Source organism: Phyllostomus hastatus, unplaced genomic scaffold (genome assembly GCF_019186645.2).
Source record: "Phyllostomus hastatus isolate PE091 unplaced genomic scaffold, TTU_PhHast_1.1 phas_scaffold_317, whole genome shotgun sequence".
Lineage (NCBI taxonomy): Eukaryota > Metazoa > Chordata > Mammalia > Chiroptera > Phyllostomidae > Phyllostomus > Phyllostomus hastatus.
The window spans coordinates 16,580,938-16,598,113 of NW_025334023.1; the positions used below are offsets into that span (position 1 = coordinate 16,580,938).

The 17,176-nt window shown below is 37.6% G+C and overlaps 1 protein-coding gene across 3 annotated transcripts in view; it reads left to right on the top strand.

Moving 5' to 3' along the window:
- The first annotated feature begins 221 nt into the window (after positions 1-221).
- NAALAD2 (N-acetylated alpha-linked acidic dipeptidase 2) overlaps positions 222-17,176 on the top strand; it is a 59,719-nt gene continuing 42,764 nt past the window's right edge. For 2 of the 3 annotated variants that reach the window (XM_045818068.1, XM_045818069.1), the window contains exons 1-6: positions 222-382; positions 1,089-1,200; positions 11,576-11,762; positions 14,092-14,193; positions 14,927-15,052; positions 16,775-16,961. In XM_045818068.1, coding sequence (XP_045674024.1) covers positions 301-382; positions 1,089-1,200; positions 11,576-11,762; positions 14,092-14,193; positions 14,927-15,052; positions 16,775-16,961 — 796 coding nt within the window. In that variant the 5' untranslated portion in view covers positions 222-300. The remainder of the gene's footprint in view (positions 383-1,088; positions 1,201-11,575; positions 11,763-14,091; positions 14,194-14,926; positions 15,053-16,774; positions 16,962-17,176) is intronic. The other variant, XM_045818070.1, reaches the window with a different exon arrangement.

The following is a 17,176-nucleotide window of genomic DNA, read 5'->3' on the forward strand; positions in this document are numbered from 1 at the left end:
TGTCTGGGTAACCGTAAGATCAATAGACTGAAAGTCGCCAACCAACAGGAAGAATATGTTTGCTTACCCTGCAGGGTTCTCCCCTCACAGTCCCCCGAGGACCAAAGGAGCCAAGAGCTGTTTCTCACAGGGTTTTACTCTCCTTTGGACGAACCCGGGAGGAGGAGGCGTGGCCAGCGGTGGCCACGCCAGGCGGGAGGCTGGACGCTCGCCAGGTCCCCGCAGGCATTCTCTCCGTCCATCTGCACTTCTCAAGCTCCTTACCACAGACTTCGCTCTGAGCTCAGTCGGGAAGAAGCCATGGCGAAGTCCAGGGGCCGTCTGTACCTTTGGATGTGTTTGGCTGCCGCACTGGCGTCTTTCCTTGTAGGATTTATGATGGGTAAGTGTACAAACCCCTTCTCCCCAGGCCAGGGTGGCGTTGTACCGCGGAGAAAACCGGGTTAGGCTGTGCTGGGCTCGCTCGACCAGCTGAGCTCAGTCTCAGTGCAGAGGGTGAACTCCCAGAGTTTCGGCCAAACTGGAAACCGAATGCAATGCATTTGGGCCTTCCTTCTAAAGTGTGCCTGAAATCCAGATTTATTAAATGCTCACTGAGTCAGGGTACTGATAACGACTGTTGGAAAGACAGTTCAGAGTTGTCACTATCCGCAGGTACGAAAACGGTGGTTTCAGTTTCAAGCATTAATGAGTCAAAGTTTGTAATTAATATGTGCAGCATTGCAAAAACTGTCCTTCCCTCATCATTTATTAAACAAATATTTGTGGAATGCTCCATGTGTGTCAGGGACTAGTTCCCTCAGGGAGAACAAGACAAAGGTCCTTGCCTTGATGGCTAACGTGAGAAAATGAAAAGAACTTCCCTAATATAAAACTCGCTGTAACCAATTCAAAATCACATTATACAGCAGAATTGGAAGTTTCCCTGCATTTAATGTGAATATACCTGTAAAGCTCACCATAAGTAAGAAATCTATTTCTTACTTAGGGAAGGGCTATTTTTGGCTTCTAGCTTTTATAAAAGTCTAAAATAATTATGTGAATACCTATATAGTATGTATATGTGCATATGTGTATTCTTCCCATAGGCTGGTTTATTAAGCCTCTCAAAGAAATTGACACTACACTGAGCTATCATCCAAGTGTACGGCAGAACCTCGTATCTGAGATGAAAGCTGAAAATATTAAATCATTTCTTCGGTAAGTTTGTTTTGCATATTTGATCTTAAAAATAAAGTGTTTAAAATATTGCAGAGTGAGAAGTGTATTAAAAGTGGTTACACTCATATGGGTAGTCTTCTTTGTGTGAAATTATACATCACATTCATTTATGGTAGTTTAAAATGTCCCTAAACCACGCTTAGGGTAAAATCTATTTGAATGTTTCAGGAGTCTTTCGTCCCTAACTTTATCTATAGAAAAATTATCTCAATGCTTTATTAGGAGATGTTTCAACTTTATGCAACTTTGGATTGCAACTGAATGTTACTTTTGTTCCTCACTGCCTGGACTTAATCGGCAATGTTATTTAAACATTATGTTTTGCCAGAAAGACTTAACGGGTTGTAAATGCTGATTTCGAGGAAAGAAAGTTAAAGTTTCAGATTCTGTCTGCCACAGATTAAACCTTTCTCTCATTTTGCAAATATACATAACACAAATAGGACAAAACACCAGCAAAGGAATCAGTGAAAATCCACAAGTTTTTAGGCATGAAAAAGAGTAATACTGGGGGGCGGGGAGTGATTATGAATTCCCTGAAGGCAATCACCATGACATTCATTTCTATGCTCAGACTCTTTCAGAGGATTGTCATAAGAAACACCCCAGCTTCATTGAAGTATCACTTACATAAAATAAATTCCTTCCATATAAAGCCTACAGTTTGAGAGTATTGACAGATGTATAATATACTCAACAAACCACCTGCTCAATTCTTAATACAGAAAATTTACATCATGCCCTTTGCATATTCCTCCCTTCACCCCCAACCCCAGACAATCATGGGTCAGTTTTATGTCACTATGGATTCCTTTGTATTTTCTAGAATTTTATGTAAGTGGAATCATACAGTAAGTTTATTGCTTTTTACAGCTGAGTAGTATTACATTGAATGAATGCACTACATTGTGTAGATGATGGACATTTGTTTCTACTTTTTCATTATTGTGAATAAAGCTGCTATGAGCTTATGTTTACAGGATTTTGTGTGTACATATGTTTTCATTTCTCTTGGATGAGTGTTTTTGGGTGATATAGCTAGCATATGTTTAACTTTTTTTAAGAAAATGCCAAAAAGACTTCAAAAGGGATTGTACCATTTTGCATTTCTACCGATCATGTATGAAGGTACCAGTGCTCCCCATCCTGGCCAACCCTTAGTACTGTTAGTGGTTTTAATCTTAACCATTCTAATGGGCATGTAGTGGCAGTGCATTGTGCCTTTAATTTGCATTTCCCTGATGTTAAGCATCTTCTAATGTGCTTATTGGATAGTTGTATATCTTCTTTTATAAAGTCCCTCCTTAAATGTTTTTCTGTTTTTAAATTGTTTTGTTTTCTCCTCATTGAGTTGTAGGATTTCTCTATTCTGGATATAATATTCTTGTCAGATGCATGCTGTGAACATTCTGCTCTATGTTTGGCCTTTTTTGTTTACAAGTGGAGTTTTTGAAGGTCAGAAATTTTTAAGTACAGTGAATTTTTGTTTTATGTTTCCTACTCTCAGTGCTATCAGACTTTGCATATGAGAATTTGGGAAGATTTAAAAAAATTTTTCAGAAGTTTTATAATTTTAGCTTGCACATTTAGGTCAGTCATCCACTTCCAGTTAATTTTTGTGTGTGGTATGAGGTAAGAGTTGATATTTTATGAAATACAAATACCAATTTATTCACACATTTGTTGGAAAAAAATAAAACTTTTTTTCCTGTTACATTTTCTTGGCATCTTTATTCAAAATCACTTGACCATAAAATGTGTGGTCTATTTTTTTACTTTGTGTTTTCTTCTGAAAATGATCTCTTGATTTATATATCTCTATACTGCACTATACTTTTTAGTATAGTTTAATAGTAAGTCTGAAAACCAGATAGAGTTAATCCTACATTTTTTCTTAAAAATCACTTTGACTATTTTCAGTCATTTGTGTTTCCAAGTACATTGTAAAGTCAACTTCTCAATTCCTACAAAAGAAAAAAAAGCCTGCTGGAATTTTGATTGAAACTTCATTGACTCTATAGATGAATTTGGGAGAGAAGTAACATTTTTAAAATATTGAGTCAATTCCTTCTTTCATTCATCTTGGGGGATGAAAGAAGGGGTATGTACTACAATTTAACTTTTCCCTCATTGAGGCACACTGCCATTTTTCCCAGTTTGGGGGTGTTAACATCTGTGTACAGGTTTTACATAATCATAGGCTTTCATTTCTCTGAGACAAATGCCCAAAAGTGAAAATGGCTAGGTTGTACATTTTAGTTTTAGAAGAATCTGCTAAACTACTATATAATATTTTATATAGTATTTCTATAAACTACTAATACAAACTACTATATAATAGTAGTATAAACTATATAGTACAAACTACTAGTCTATAATATTTTACACAGCTGTACAATTTTATGTTTTCCAGTGGCCTCATCACTAGTTTAAATTTTATTCATTCTGACAGGTACATAGTGATACCTCATTGTGGTTTAAATTTGCATTCCCCTAATGGCTAATTAATTAATTATATTGAACATCTTTTCCTGTGCTTATTCATCATCTGTATACTCTCTTCATTGAAATGTCTGTTCATGTTTTTTGCCTATTTCTAGTTAGTTTTTTATCCTTTTGAGCTTTGGGAGTTCTTATATTTTCCAAATACAAGTATTTTGTAAGCTTTGTGGTATGTAGACATTTTTCCTAGTCTGTTATGTGTCTTTTCATGTCTTAACAGGGGCATTTGCGGAGCAGAAATGTTTAATATTAATGAGGTTAAGTTTATCGGTTTTTCCTTTTATGGATCATGCTTTTGGGTTCATGTGACTAGTCCTGGATCCCTTTTCTCCTCTTCCTCCTCTCCCAAATTTTATAGTTTACATTTTACATTGAAATCTGTGATTCATCTGGAGTTAATTTTTACCTAAGGTAAAAGGTTTAATGAGGTTTATTCTTCTGCCTACAGGTATTTTTCTAGCACCATTTGTTGAAATGCTATCCATCTTCCATTTAATTGCTGTTTCACCTTTGTCAAAAATTAGTTGAACACAGCCCTGGAAAGGTCATTCAGTTAATTAGAGCATAGTCCCGATATGCCAAGGTCTGGATCTCTAGTCAGGATACATACAAGAATTTGAAAAAGATTTTCTAGGACTATTATACCTAATGAAATGTGAGGAAGATTCAGCTGAGATCTCCCACGAACAGGAGAAAGAGAGGGAGAGAAACATTGATATGAGAGCGATAGATGGATTGGTTGCCTCTCACATGCCCCGAAGTGGGGACCGGGCCTACAACCCAAGCATGTGCCCTGACTGGAAATCAAACCAGCAACCCTTTGGTTTGCAGGCTGGTACTCAATCCACTGAGCCACACCAACCAGGGCTCTACTTTGTTTTAAAGTTTAAAGTAGCATAAGGTGGTAAATTACGTATGAAGAATTTGCATGATGATTATATGTGTGGAGTTGTCTTTTCTTTCCTTTACATCTAACTGAATACAGAAATTGACAAGAATAAAGGTAGAGTGAAATATATTGAATATGAAGCCCAAGATTTGAATGAATGAAGAGGAGTTACCCAGTTTTCACCACACCTAGCATATGTAACAGGGGGTGACTTTCTGTATGAGCTTCAAAAGAGTTGTGATTTTTGAAAGAAGTAAAAGGAAAAATATTTGAAAGAGCCAGTGGAGAATAAGAAGGACTCCCACCTGATCTTCTAGCCCTGAGATATGTGGGGGCATGGAAAATAAAACCATGTGTAGAAGAACAGAGTTAAGGCAAGGAGTTGGAAACATTCAAAACTCTTAATGTTTATTCAGAGAAGAGGCGGAGGATGGGGAATTATTGTCATGGATCCAGAGGGTTCAGGAGAAAAAGGAAAGAGTTGAGAAAATCTAGGAGGGAAGGAGGGGTTCAAAATTTTGTTAAAGGAATTTATGTGGTGAGAACGATTTGATTTTTCTCCAGGTGCTTTCTTGTTGGCAGGTCCTTAACTGTTGCCTGTTTTTTCTCCTTTTGGAGGGTGTGTGTTTAGTAAGGATTACTTTCCAGTCCAAGAATCTCTTGAATGGTCCATAATCCAATTATTAACTCCCTTTCCTTTGGCAATGGTTAGTTTGAGAAGGGGTGTGTGACCCTATTGTATACCTAATGAAATGTGGAAAGAATTCGGCTGAAATCTTCCATAAAAAGCTCCCTTCTGTTAAAAGAAACACAAAAGAGCAGGTAGCTGTTCTGGGTTGTACGAGTTTGTCCTCTACATTACAGTGTGAATATGTAACACCTAGAGCTGTAATAGCCACGTTGGGACCATAAGGAGAAATTCAGATATAAAGGGTGTTACGCTCTGCTGCTTTTTTTTTCCTTTTCATTTCTTTATTGAATTTCAGTTGGTTCTCTAAAATTTGGGAGGCAAAAAGTTCATAGTTAATCCTACATTTTAACCTTAGAAAACATACTTATTTTTCCTAATTGTAAGGATATTATCTGCTCACTGTGGAAAATGAAACAATTGCAAATTATATAAAGTAGAAATTAAATATTCTCAGCCTCACTGTTTTTTTTCTATGCATAAAAAATAACTTTGGTCTATAAAAACATTAATTTTGACCAATATTACATAAGGTATTAATATCTATAACCTGCAGGTTTGATTTAATGCTATACAGGGTCTGGCAGAAGTAACACCTGCTTGAGTGTGGCCAGTAGGGTAATAATATGGGTGTAATAATTTATAGTTTTAATCTGAACATTTCACCTAAAATGTCATATGGTGTGCTTGAGTGTGATATTGTTATGTTACAGAATTACATGCTTATGATTTTGTAATAAAGATTTTGTTTTAAAAAGGGGGGCATTATTTGTGCCAGACCCTGTAGAAAGAGAAGTCTTCACCAAAGGGAAAGAAGCTTGAGGAAGTCCTAATGGGTGATTAATAGCCTGTAGGAGGGAAAGATGAGTGACTAAAAGTGGTTATAGAAGGAGATTCAGATAAATAGGACACATATGTTTGAGTGAAGACCTTGTGCAAAGGCTGCAAAGTGGTCACTTCAGGAGAAAGATGAATCTACTAGATGATACAGAGTGGAGAAGTTAGTAAGGAGAGGGGTGGAACATGAACCTGGAAGGTGGAAGGTGCATCATATGAACAAGAGACCCAGCCCTGGCTGGGCTCAGGTGGTTGGAGCGCCTTCCCATACACCAAAAGGTTGTGGGTTCAATTCCTGATCAGGGCACGTACAGGAGGCTGCCAATAGATGTTTCTCTCTCCCTTCCTTTCTCTAAGTATGTCCTTGGGTGAGGATTAAAAATAAAACTTTAAAAAAAAGGAAAGAAAAGACAGAAAAAGGCCCCATATGCCATGTTGGAGTATGAACTAATTAATAAATGCAAGGGTAGGGGGCCAGAGGATTTTAAGCAATTGAAAAATATGACCAGATAAATGTTTTTAAAATAATCAGTTTTTCAAGGTGAAACAACTACAACCTTCAGATTCTAGTCCTGGTATTCAATAGTTATGGAATTGTGAACAAGTTCTTTAAGTACTCTTAATCAGCTGCCTCTTGCACACTCCCAACTGGGACGTGGCCTACAACCCAGGCAATGTGCCCTGACTGGGAATCAAACCACCAACCCTTAGATTTGTAGGCCAGTGCTCAGTCCACTGAGCCACACTAGCCAGGGCTCTTTTCCCTCATTTTCAGAATGGGAAGAGTGGAAGAAGGGGTGTGAGGATTAAATGAGATAACCCATGTGAAAACACCTGGTCAAGTTTCTAGCATATAGTGAGCATTCCATGAATGTTAATAATCCCCCTCCCTCTACCCCTCCCCCTTCCCTTCTTCTTCTCCTTCTCCTTCTCCTTCTCCTTCTCCTTCTCCTTCTTCTGTTCTATGGTTGACTAGAAAACAAATTTACAAAAGTATTATTGCTCTACTGATAGGGGGAAGAGGATTGGGAAACTTTTAAAATATTTACCTTGAACAAAGTATATCTCATTAATGAATTAATGACCAGGTTTGTGAAGTAACTTAAATGTTTCAAATCATTTAAACCCAGAACTAAGAGAACATTGCCCAGATTCAATTCAACAAACCTCTGTTGTGTAATTCTTAGATAACAGGCAGGAACTAAGTGTGAGGAAATATAAAACTAGAAATTCATGGACTTTATCTATTTTTTAATTTTAATAATGTATTTGTCCCTCAACTACTTCCTTTACATTAAAAATTAAGAATATCAGTGGATTGAGTGCTGGCCTGCGAACCAAAGGGTCACCGGTTCGATTCCCAGTCAGGGCACATGCTTTGGTTACAGGCCAGGTCCCCAGTAGGGGACATGTGAGACGCAACCACACAGTGATGTGTCTCCTCCTCTCTTTCTCTTTCCCTTCCCTTCTCTCTAAAAATAAATAAATAAGATCTAAAAAAATTTAAGAATATCATGAATGCTAGATAAAAGAAAAACACTGAAAAAATGACTCTTTTAAAGAATAATTATTACCAGATGCAACTCATGGCAAGACTACTGCTTTTCTCTTATAGTCTAACTCTTACTTCATCTTGCTTGCATTAGATTACATATAATGCCCATGGTGAAAATAATAGATTTTTCAGAAATGGGGGCCCTTCTAGCAACAGTTCAACAAATGCACGCAAATGTACATCTGTGAAATATATCTGCCACAGATGCTACACCTGGAAATGAGGTCTCTAACAGGAATCCATTTGTTATAAAAATAAATTGTATCTATAATCTATACAGACCCTCCTCCATACAATCTTTAAAAAATATGTCTTGTTAATTTTAAAGACTCTAGGTCACTAGAAAAGATAAAGTTTGATTGGAGGATAATCCTCACAAAACTGCAAGCTATGTATATTTAAAGGACAACATGTACATGCTTTTAGAGCTTAATTTCCTTGAATTTACATTAAGAATGAGACTGAGGTTTATCTAGTACCTAAATTAACCGCTAGAAGTAGCTAAACCATGTAAACCTTGGATTTTTAAAGCAGCGTGGTAATCAAATCACCCTCGGAGACCTTACCTGCCTCCGCATGCCTAGGGACCAGCATGCACGAGGAAGAAATGAATGTAGATGTCTTTCCCTATTGAGTGTTCCCAGGTCTTGAGCTTCACAACACTGGGGTAAACTTACATCCCTCACATACTTCTCGGCAGCACAGAAAAGATTCTGCAGTACAATACTGCCCAGCTACTCTCAGAAGCTGCCTGACTCAGGAGCTTGTTGTAGATATGATATCTTTTCTGATGATCTCCTTGTAACCAAATTTTTGGTCTTGTCAACATGGTTGCTTTTTTCTCAGCAGAAAGTAAAACTGCCAATAGCCAAAGGCAAGAACAATAGGAATCAGAAAAACTCCAGTCATTTTAATTTCCTCCTCCCACCTCACGCCACTCTCCTTTCTGGCTGTGGTTAGACCAAGTTCTGAACCTGGGAGAGGTCACTGCTGATCTGAGAGATACAAACAAACTCTTTTCTTAATTATTGTTACATATATTGGATGCATAGGTTCAAGGTCATGAGAAGATTGAATGTTATGGCTTAACATTAGTCACATACAAATGCAATGTGTAACAATATTTAAGAAAAATGTTTGTATCTCTCAGATCAGCTGCAGTCTCCTAAAGCTCAGGGCCACTGCCCACATCCCTGCCCCCATGGACTTGAAGCCAGATGCCAGGAGCAAGGTGGGGTGAGGCTCTGCACTGGCCCTGGCAGTGCCCACTGTGAGGAAAACCTGCCCCAAGGGCCATGGTTGGCTCCTGCCCAGTGTGTATCAGCACAAAACTGTGTTATTGGTCCTTACACCAGACTTCAGCCAGATTACATTTAAAAAGAAAAGTTAGAAAGTTGCCTCCTTTGGTCAATGTTCCTTAATGTATCAGCTTTATAAATGGACGTATATGTGAAATGATTATGTAAAATACCTTAAAATAAGAATTCCTTCACCAAACTATTCATTATAAAATTATATAAACTATCTCAACCTATGAAAACACAGTCCTATATAAAGTGGAAAAAATAGGTTAAAATACAAAGTTAAAGCTATTATTATTAAGTTAAAGGTTAATTTAAAAATAATGTAATTACTGGCTAATGCCAGAAACCTGTGGTTTGGTATTACACTTAAAATTTATTAAACCCCCAAACCTTAGCCAATCTCATTTATTTTCATCAAGAGCTCATAAAATAGAGGGAAGAACCCCAAAATACACATAAGACCGTATCTCACAATGATGTGTCCTTTAAAAATGAACTCAGTACTTGTTAATGTGTAATATTTCACTGCCTCCTTTCTAGTTATTGTAAGTTAGTCACCCAGTGTACTGATTATTCCAGAATTTTTCCAAGCAAAAAGTTAAGCTGATGAGTATTTTCAGGGTCACCATCATTTCCCTTTTTGAAAGAAGTTCCTCAATATGCCCTTTTCCAGTCTTTAGGCACCTCGTCAGACCTCCACGAGTTCTCAGAAATGATATCCATCAGTTCTGTGATGGCTTCGGTCAATTCATTAAATACTCCAGAATGCCAACAGTTGGGACCTGGCGGGAGTGTGGGAGCTTGCTCAGGTGGATGCTGTCGTGGGCGAGCTGATCCCTGATCATGATCTTCAGCTGGAGCACGGGGTAGCTCACCAGCTCCCTGCTGTGAGGGGCAGTCCTCTGGCTGCAGGGGTTTCCGCGGTGCCCTGGGCCCAGCCCCCGGCCCCGCCCCCTCTACGCGGCACTGTGCAATGGCTGTTGGGGAGGAGGATCGCAGGTGGTCTGGGCAGCACCAGCTGTGGCTGTGACTCCCGTGTAGGTGACAGCAGTGCCTTGCTTCTGTAGCCGGGCGCGGCTTGCTGGGTACAGTGGCGGTATGCCGGGGGCCAGCACCCCGATGGCTTCCAGGTCAGCATCCCGGATCTGCCTGCACACCTCTAGGTCTTCGAGCGTTGTTCACAAAGGACTCCGCGTACTGCGGGAGCTGCGGGGCTTTGCTGGTAAACTTCGCTGGTGCACACAGTGGGACTAGAACCTGGTCTGCAAACGCAGTCCCAGAGCTCGAGCTGCACGGGCAGCACCAGTTCTTGGAAATTTTAATCCTCTTCTCCAAGGGGAAACAGGAAACAGCAGTAAAGTTTTCCTTTTAAAAGAAAGGATAGGGCCAGGCCAGGCTGGAGGTTGGGGTGGTGGGGAATGGGGTGGGGGAGGGCGGAAGGAGAAGGCAGAAAACTGTACTTGAACGACAATTTAAAAAATGTTTATTTAAAAAAAAAGAAAGAAAGAAAGGATAGGGCCAGAGACAAAAAAAAAAAATCATCGTAAGAACCCTGAAGACAGAGAAGCGTAAAAGCAGCGAAGTGAGTTCCCCAAGCATCCTGAAGCTTGCTGGACTTTATCTTTCATGAGATAAATAATTGCGTACAATATAATAAAACAACAGTAGACATATATGTTAAATAGACTTCCCAATTGGTTTCTGGCATTTTTTCCCCAAAATGCCCCCTGTCATTTGAGCAGCAAGAAGGCATGCCATTGGTGTTAGAGGGGTGTTTGTCCAGGGCGTTTTCTCATACCTGGGCCTCTGCTGATGGGGCGTATTTACCATGGAATACATTCTTTTCCAGGGGAGCATATGTGAAAACTACAGTTATGCACAAACATTTAAAAACTGGGTTAGGGCAGAAAAATAAATTTTCTTCCTACTTCCTACTTTTTTCCAAGGTCTTCTGATTGGATTAATAATCAAACTAACAGGCAGATTAACAGGAAAAAATAACCAAATTTAATACATATACATACGTGAGAGTTCCATTAGACTATGGGGGCTGAGCACAGATCAGACAGTGAAGGGTCATAGTCCACTCGAGCTAAGGAGAAGGGGTGTTTGTGGTTTCAGACTTCAAAGGGCAGGAAGGCAATTCACATGGAAGTGAAAAAGCAAACGTTTGGTAAGACATGTTTTCTGGGCTCTCTTTAACAGTGGGACACTCAAATGGGCTTTGCTATGTTCCTCCCTGTTTGTTACACTTAGTTCATATATCACACTATAGTCATCTATGATATCTCCCTTCCTAGAGCAGGTCCTGTATCCAAATTCTTTTAGTCCATAAGAGGGAAGGCAAAGGTTTTCTTCTGAGATTTTTATTTAACTAGCTTAAAATAATCAATATCTCAAAAGTTTGGGGTGGCAGACTTTGCTCCCCCTCACTAGAAATTGGTAATGCTAGTGAGTTTCTTTATATCTCTTATATAGAAATGATAAATGCCTAAAGGATGAGTAATACATCTTGACTAGTTCTTAGGCACATCATTTGAATATAGTAGTCTGTAACTCTCCCTTGTATTTCATTTTAGTTCTTTCACAAAGCTCCCTCATCTGGCTGGAACAGAACAAAATTTACTGCTTGCCGAGAAAATTCAAACCCAGTGGAAGAAATTTGGACTGGACTCAGCCCAGCTGGTTCATTATGATGTTCTCTTATCTTACCCTAATGAGACAAATGCCAACTACATATCAATCATGGATGAACATGGAATTGAGGTGATGTAGAATTGTTGGTACTTCTCATACTTTATAGCTCCACCTATTTATGTGAATTGGAACTCAGGGTCAAATGAAAATAAATTTGTTCATAGTGCAATGGAATTCATTTTCTAGAAAAATTAGTAAGCTGCAAACTAATTATTCAGTGTTTACTATGTGAGGCACAGTGTTAGGTCCTGAGACCAGAATGAAGACTAGGACATGGTTACTTTGCTTAAGTAAGGTGAGGCAGACATTAGAACACTTATTTCAAATCAACGCAGTAAGTGCTATAGAGAGTATGATTAGGGTTCTTTATCTACAATGAAAAGGGCCACTTGCCTAGCACTGATGTAAGAACGTCCAAACCTGTACAAAATTTTTATAAGAGTTTATATGAGCCTAATTGGTAACATATGATGGGCTGCAGCTTTTTATGCATTTGAAATTAAGAATGGAACATAAGGAAGATTACATGGAGGTGTGAGAAAACATGGAGATTGAATTCAGGAAAATTAACAAGATTATGTTCTCTCTTGAGGGTAGTAATTTCAAAGGTATGTTAACTAGATGCACAGAAATAAAGGACAGACCTTGCTTTAAGCAAAGATAAACTTTTTAACTAAAATTTGTATGACCGCTTTTACAAAAGACGATTATGGAGAAATGTAGAAATGAACATTGTATTTAAATGGAATAATAACATTTTTTAAAGGAAAAAAGCTATATGACTAGGGTGTGACTACCCACCATGATCTGCCCAGTTAGGAATTTATGACCAGGTCATCCTGTGAGGTTACTTTCCACAGAACTTTTCTTTTGGTCCACATCACCCTGTAATTCAGGGAAGGCTTCCAGAAAGAGTCGATATGTGAATCATGAAAGATTCTAAAGGGTTACTTAATTCCATGAAAAAGCAAGATAAGAGAATTCTAGGTAGAAGAGAAAATATTGACAAAGCTTGGAGACATATACTAGTTTAGTGCTGTTAGGGGAATTTAAAGATTTTCTTTATTTCAAGAGTGTAAAATACAAAGTGAGCCATGATAAGAGAAAAATCAGCATACAGTTGACTCTTGGACCACATGGGTTAAAGATCGCCAGTTACAATCCATGTATAACTTTTGATTCTCCAAAACTTTAATAATAGTCTATGTTCACTGGAAGCCTTACTGAAAACAGAAACAGCCAATAAACACATGTTTTGTATGTTATATGTGTTATATACTATATTCTTACAATAAAGATGAAAAAAGAAAATGTTATTGAGAAAATTACAAGAGAAAATACATTTATGGTGCTGTATTTATTTGTCAAAAAAATCTGCGCATAAGTGGACCCATGCCATTCAAACCCGTGTTCTTCAAGGGTCAACTGTATATGTTTTAGGGACAGGTCACAGAAGGACTAATGCATTGTCCTAAGCAATGAGGAATTCAACCTCAGTCAATGGAAACCACTGACAAGTCCTAAGCAAGGAAGGGTGCGGCTAGCAAGACATTTTAGATAGTTCGAGCAGTCTGCACACTAGACCTAGACAAGGCAAGGAGTTCAAGTTGGAGTCTAAGACAATAGTGCAGGTAAAAACAATGAAGCCCTGAATGAGGATGTTAGCAGGAATGAAGAAGAGGGGTAGATTTAAGAAATAGTTAGAAGCAGTATTAGCAGGTGTTGATTAGTGATTGGAGGAAGGAGGTGAGGAGAGAGTTCAATTTGATTCCTAGGTTTCTCATGTGGGTGGTTAGCGAGTGATGCTAACAATAACAGCAGAAAATGCAGAGCCACAATGCAGAGCCAGAAGCAGGCCTGGGGTGAGAGAGGATAAATTCACAGTTTAATGGCTGAGCTTGGACATGCCAGCTGAAATGCCCATCAGGCCCTTACATATATGAAGCTGGAAAGCTGGGCATCAAAGATATATTAGGTATGGATAAAACTTTAACAGTCAGTAAGATCTCACAGGAAGGGAGTAGGAAATGAGGCTAGCATTGTGGTGGGGATAAAACACAGGGAAATATTATTTAAATACAGATGAAAGAAAAAGGGCCCTCAAAGAAAGCTGAAAGAAATAGGAGATTCATGAGAATGCCTCCTTCAAAGCCCTGTTTTTATACTTCAGCTGGGAACTTTTAGTTACTGAAATTGCATGCATTTACAGAAGTTTCTACTATTTTGAAGACAATGACAATGATAAAGCTCTTTTTCATTGTTGCTAATGGAATTTACCTATTTGATCACAGAACCTAGTTTTAGGATACTCTATCTTAACTGTATACTTGAGGGCAAAATGCATTATTTACTAGCAATCTAGAAAATTTCTAACTTCATGTGTTTCAATGCTTGCTAGGTTTTTAAAACATCATACTATGAGCCACCACCAGATGGATATAAGAATGTTACAAATATTGTACCACCATATAATGCTTTCTCAGCTCAAGGCATGCCAGAGGTAAAATAAAAGATATTCTTTTAACCCTTTAAAACTTTCTTTGTCATATAAAACTTAAGTGGAGGACTAAACAGAGAATAGGAAGATCATACATGCTTATCTTTGAGATTCAGGGCTATGTACACACTTCCTAAAAAAAAAGAGAGAGAGAGAGAGAGAGAGAGAGAGAGAGAGAGAAGAGGAAGAAGAAAAGAACACCAGAGAAAAACAAAAATACATAAAAACCAGATCCCAGAGCCCAATGAAGCAGATGCTACTCTTTGAAATAACAAAGAAACTGCTGAACATGCCTTTAATTCAGTAAAAGCAATGGATGTTTTTACATGCTTTTTCCTTTGTTCATCGGCTGACTTTGTTACATTACAGATTCATAGATGTGATTTTGCAGATCATACTACAGAAGTTTTAAGATGAACACCATGGCTGGAAATTAAACATAGTTGGGATTTTAAAATGACTTTTATTTATTTCCTGTGACCCACTATACACTGATAATTTATACAAAATAAAACGCATGGTTTAAAATGTTTTACCTGTTGTCATTTTTAAAACTTGTGAGCATATTGAAATATTTCTGACCATTTCTACAGAATGAGCATGCACCTGTTTATATAACCCAAGCCAGGAAAGATAACTTTGGATGATGCAGTTTTGTGAAGCAAACTTATTCTTTGGTTTTCTCTTTAACTAGAGCAGTGTTGTGTATAGTTTTTCTTTTTTGTTTTCCCTGCAGGGAGATCTTGTATATGTAAACTATGCTCGGACTGAAGATTTTTTCAAACTAGAAAGAGAAATGGGCATCAACTGCACTGGAAAGATTGTTATTGCCAGATATGGGAAAATCTTCAGAGGAAATAAAGTACTGTTCTTTGTTTTTCTAGAGGGAAGAAGATAAAATATACCCTGTAAATGTAAATCAACATCTTACATCCCAGTTTCCAAAATTGCTTTCACCATATATATGTGTATATATTTTCATGGTTGCACAGAAAATCCTCTTTTTTATGTTACCTCACATATCTAGAGAGGGAAATTATTTTCAATAATTTTATTACCAAAGCAATATTTGCTTTTTTATTTAATTGAAGGAAATTTATGTAAACTGAAAAAAAAATAAAATGCTCTCCTGTATTATCCAACTTCATTACCCAGACATAATCAATCTCAACAGCTCTTTCCAGACCCAATTCTGTGAAATATGAATATAAGTGTATGTCTTCATAATCATTTTAGATATATTACTTTTTAACAAAGAGGGCATCAGACACTATATATTGTATAACTTTATTTTTTACTCAGCAATAACTTGTGGGTATTGTTTCATGTTTAAGAGTATAGGACTCGAGGTCCAAGCAACCTGTGTTTTGGTCTAATCTGGGCTTCCTATTCTCTGGATCTTGTACTGTGAGCAAGTTGCTAAACTTGAGTGTTTCCTCATGTATAACATGAAAATGCTAATTATAATACCATCTCTTATAATCCTCATGGGGATTAAATGACTTTATGTTTGAAAACAAATCAGATAGTGAATTATATTTAGTAATTTCTATGTAACTGTTGATTAAGTAAATACCTTATTATTTTAGATGGTTACATAGTGTTTCACAGAAATGATCATTTATCTAACTCTCTCTGTCAACAGATGCTTGGTGTGTCTTAAATTTGTTACTATTGCAAATAATTCCATTGTGAACATCTTTGTTAATATGTACTTGGACATTTGTGTGAAGGGTTTTTTTGTACTATAGATTCCTAGACATTGAATGGCTGAATCATGTTGGGTATCATTTCAAAATTTTGACAGGCATCTGATTACCCTTCAAACAAGTTGTGACAGATTGTACTCTCACTAATATATGAGTACTTTCTGAATATTAAAATATTTTAGTTGATCAAAAGTTATGGTTATCCATCTTTTACTGCAATGCTTCTGGTAATGAAGAATTCAGTATCTTATAGGGTAGATTTTCTTATTTATGGTTGATTTGGATTATTAGAAAAATGTTTTCAAAAACACTGGGCCATTTTTCACTCACTATGACTATTCTGCATAGAATTTTAAATTAATTTAGTCCCACACATACTGTAGAGTGTTTATGATATGCCTGATTTTGAAGGGTGGACTGTTAAAAGTAATTAACAGCACGGATTCTCATAAACACCCAGGGTGCCAGTGTTTTCTTATATGTAAAACAAGAATACAATAAGAACACTAATCTCTTACATTGTAACCCTAGGGGAGCAAGATATTTAAACAATATTTTAAAATACTTTTATCTGTCCTAACATAGAAATACGTACAAAGTATAGAAGTATAAAGAAGGGAGATGTTAATTTTGCATTTAGGAACACTAGGAATGTTTCACAGAAGTATAACTTGTTTGGAGTTGTGTAAAATACATGAGAGTTGTTAGGTCTACCAGAAGAGAAAAAATATTCAAGGCAAGGAGAACAAAATGAGTAACAGCATGGTAAAATGCAGTGTCCACATTTCCTTACATTATTAAATGTTTTTTTCTCATAGATGAATAAGTCAATCATTTGCCATTTCTACATCATTGATTGCATACTGCCCCTGCAGGTTAAAAATGCCATGTCAGTGGGAGCCATAGGAATCATCCTGTACTCCGATCCAGCTGACTACTCTGCCCCTGAGGTGCAGCCGTATCCCAAAGGATGGAACCTTCCAGGACATGCAGCCCAGAGAGGGAATGTGTTAAATCTGAATGGTGCTGGTGACCCACTCACTCCAGGCTATCCAGCTAAAGGTAATGGATGAGCTTGTCATAGTCTACCCATTTTTTGCAAAAATAGTACTGGCCTGCATAAAAGGCATAAGAGCAAGCAAGCATTTACAGAACAACATTAAAACTGTGTGCAAAGATAATATTTTGGATTGCTGTTGCTAGGAATACAAAGACATTTCCCTTGTATTAGTTTCAGCTTGTCATTAGGTATAGACATGGAGAAGGAAAAGTCAGTT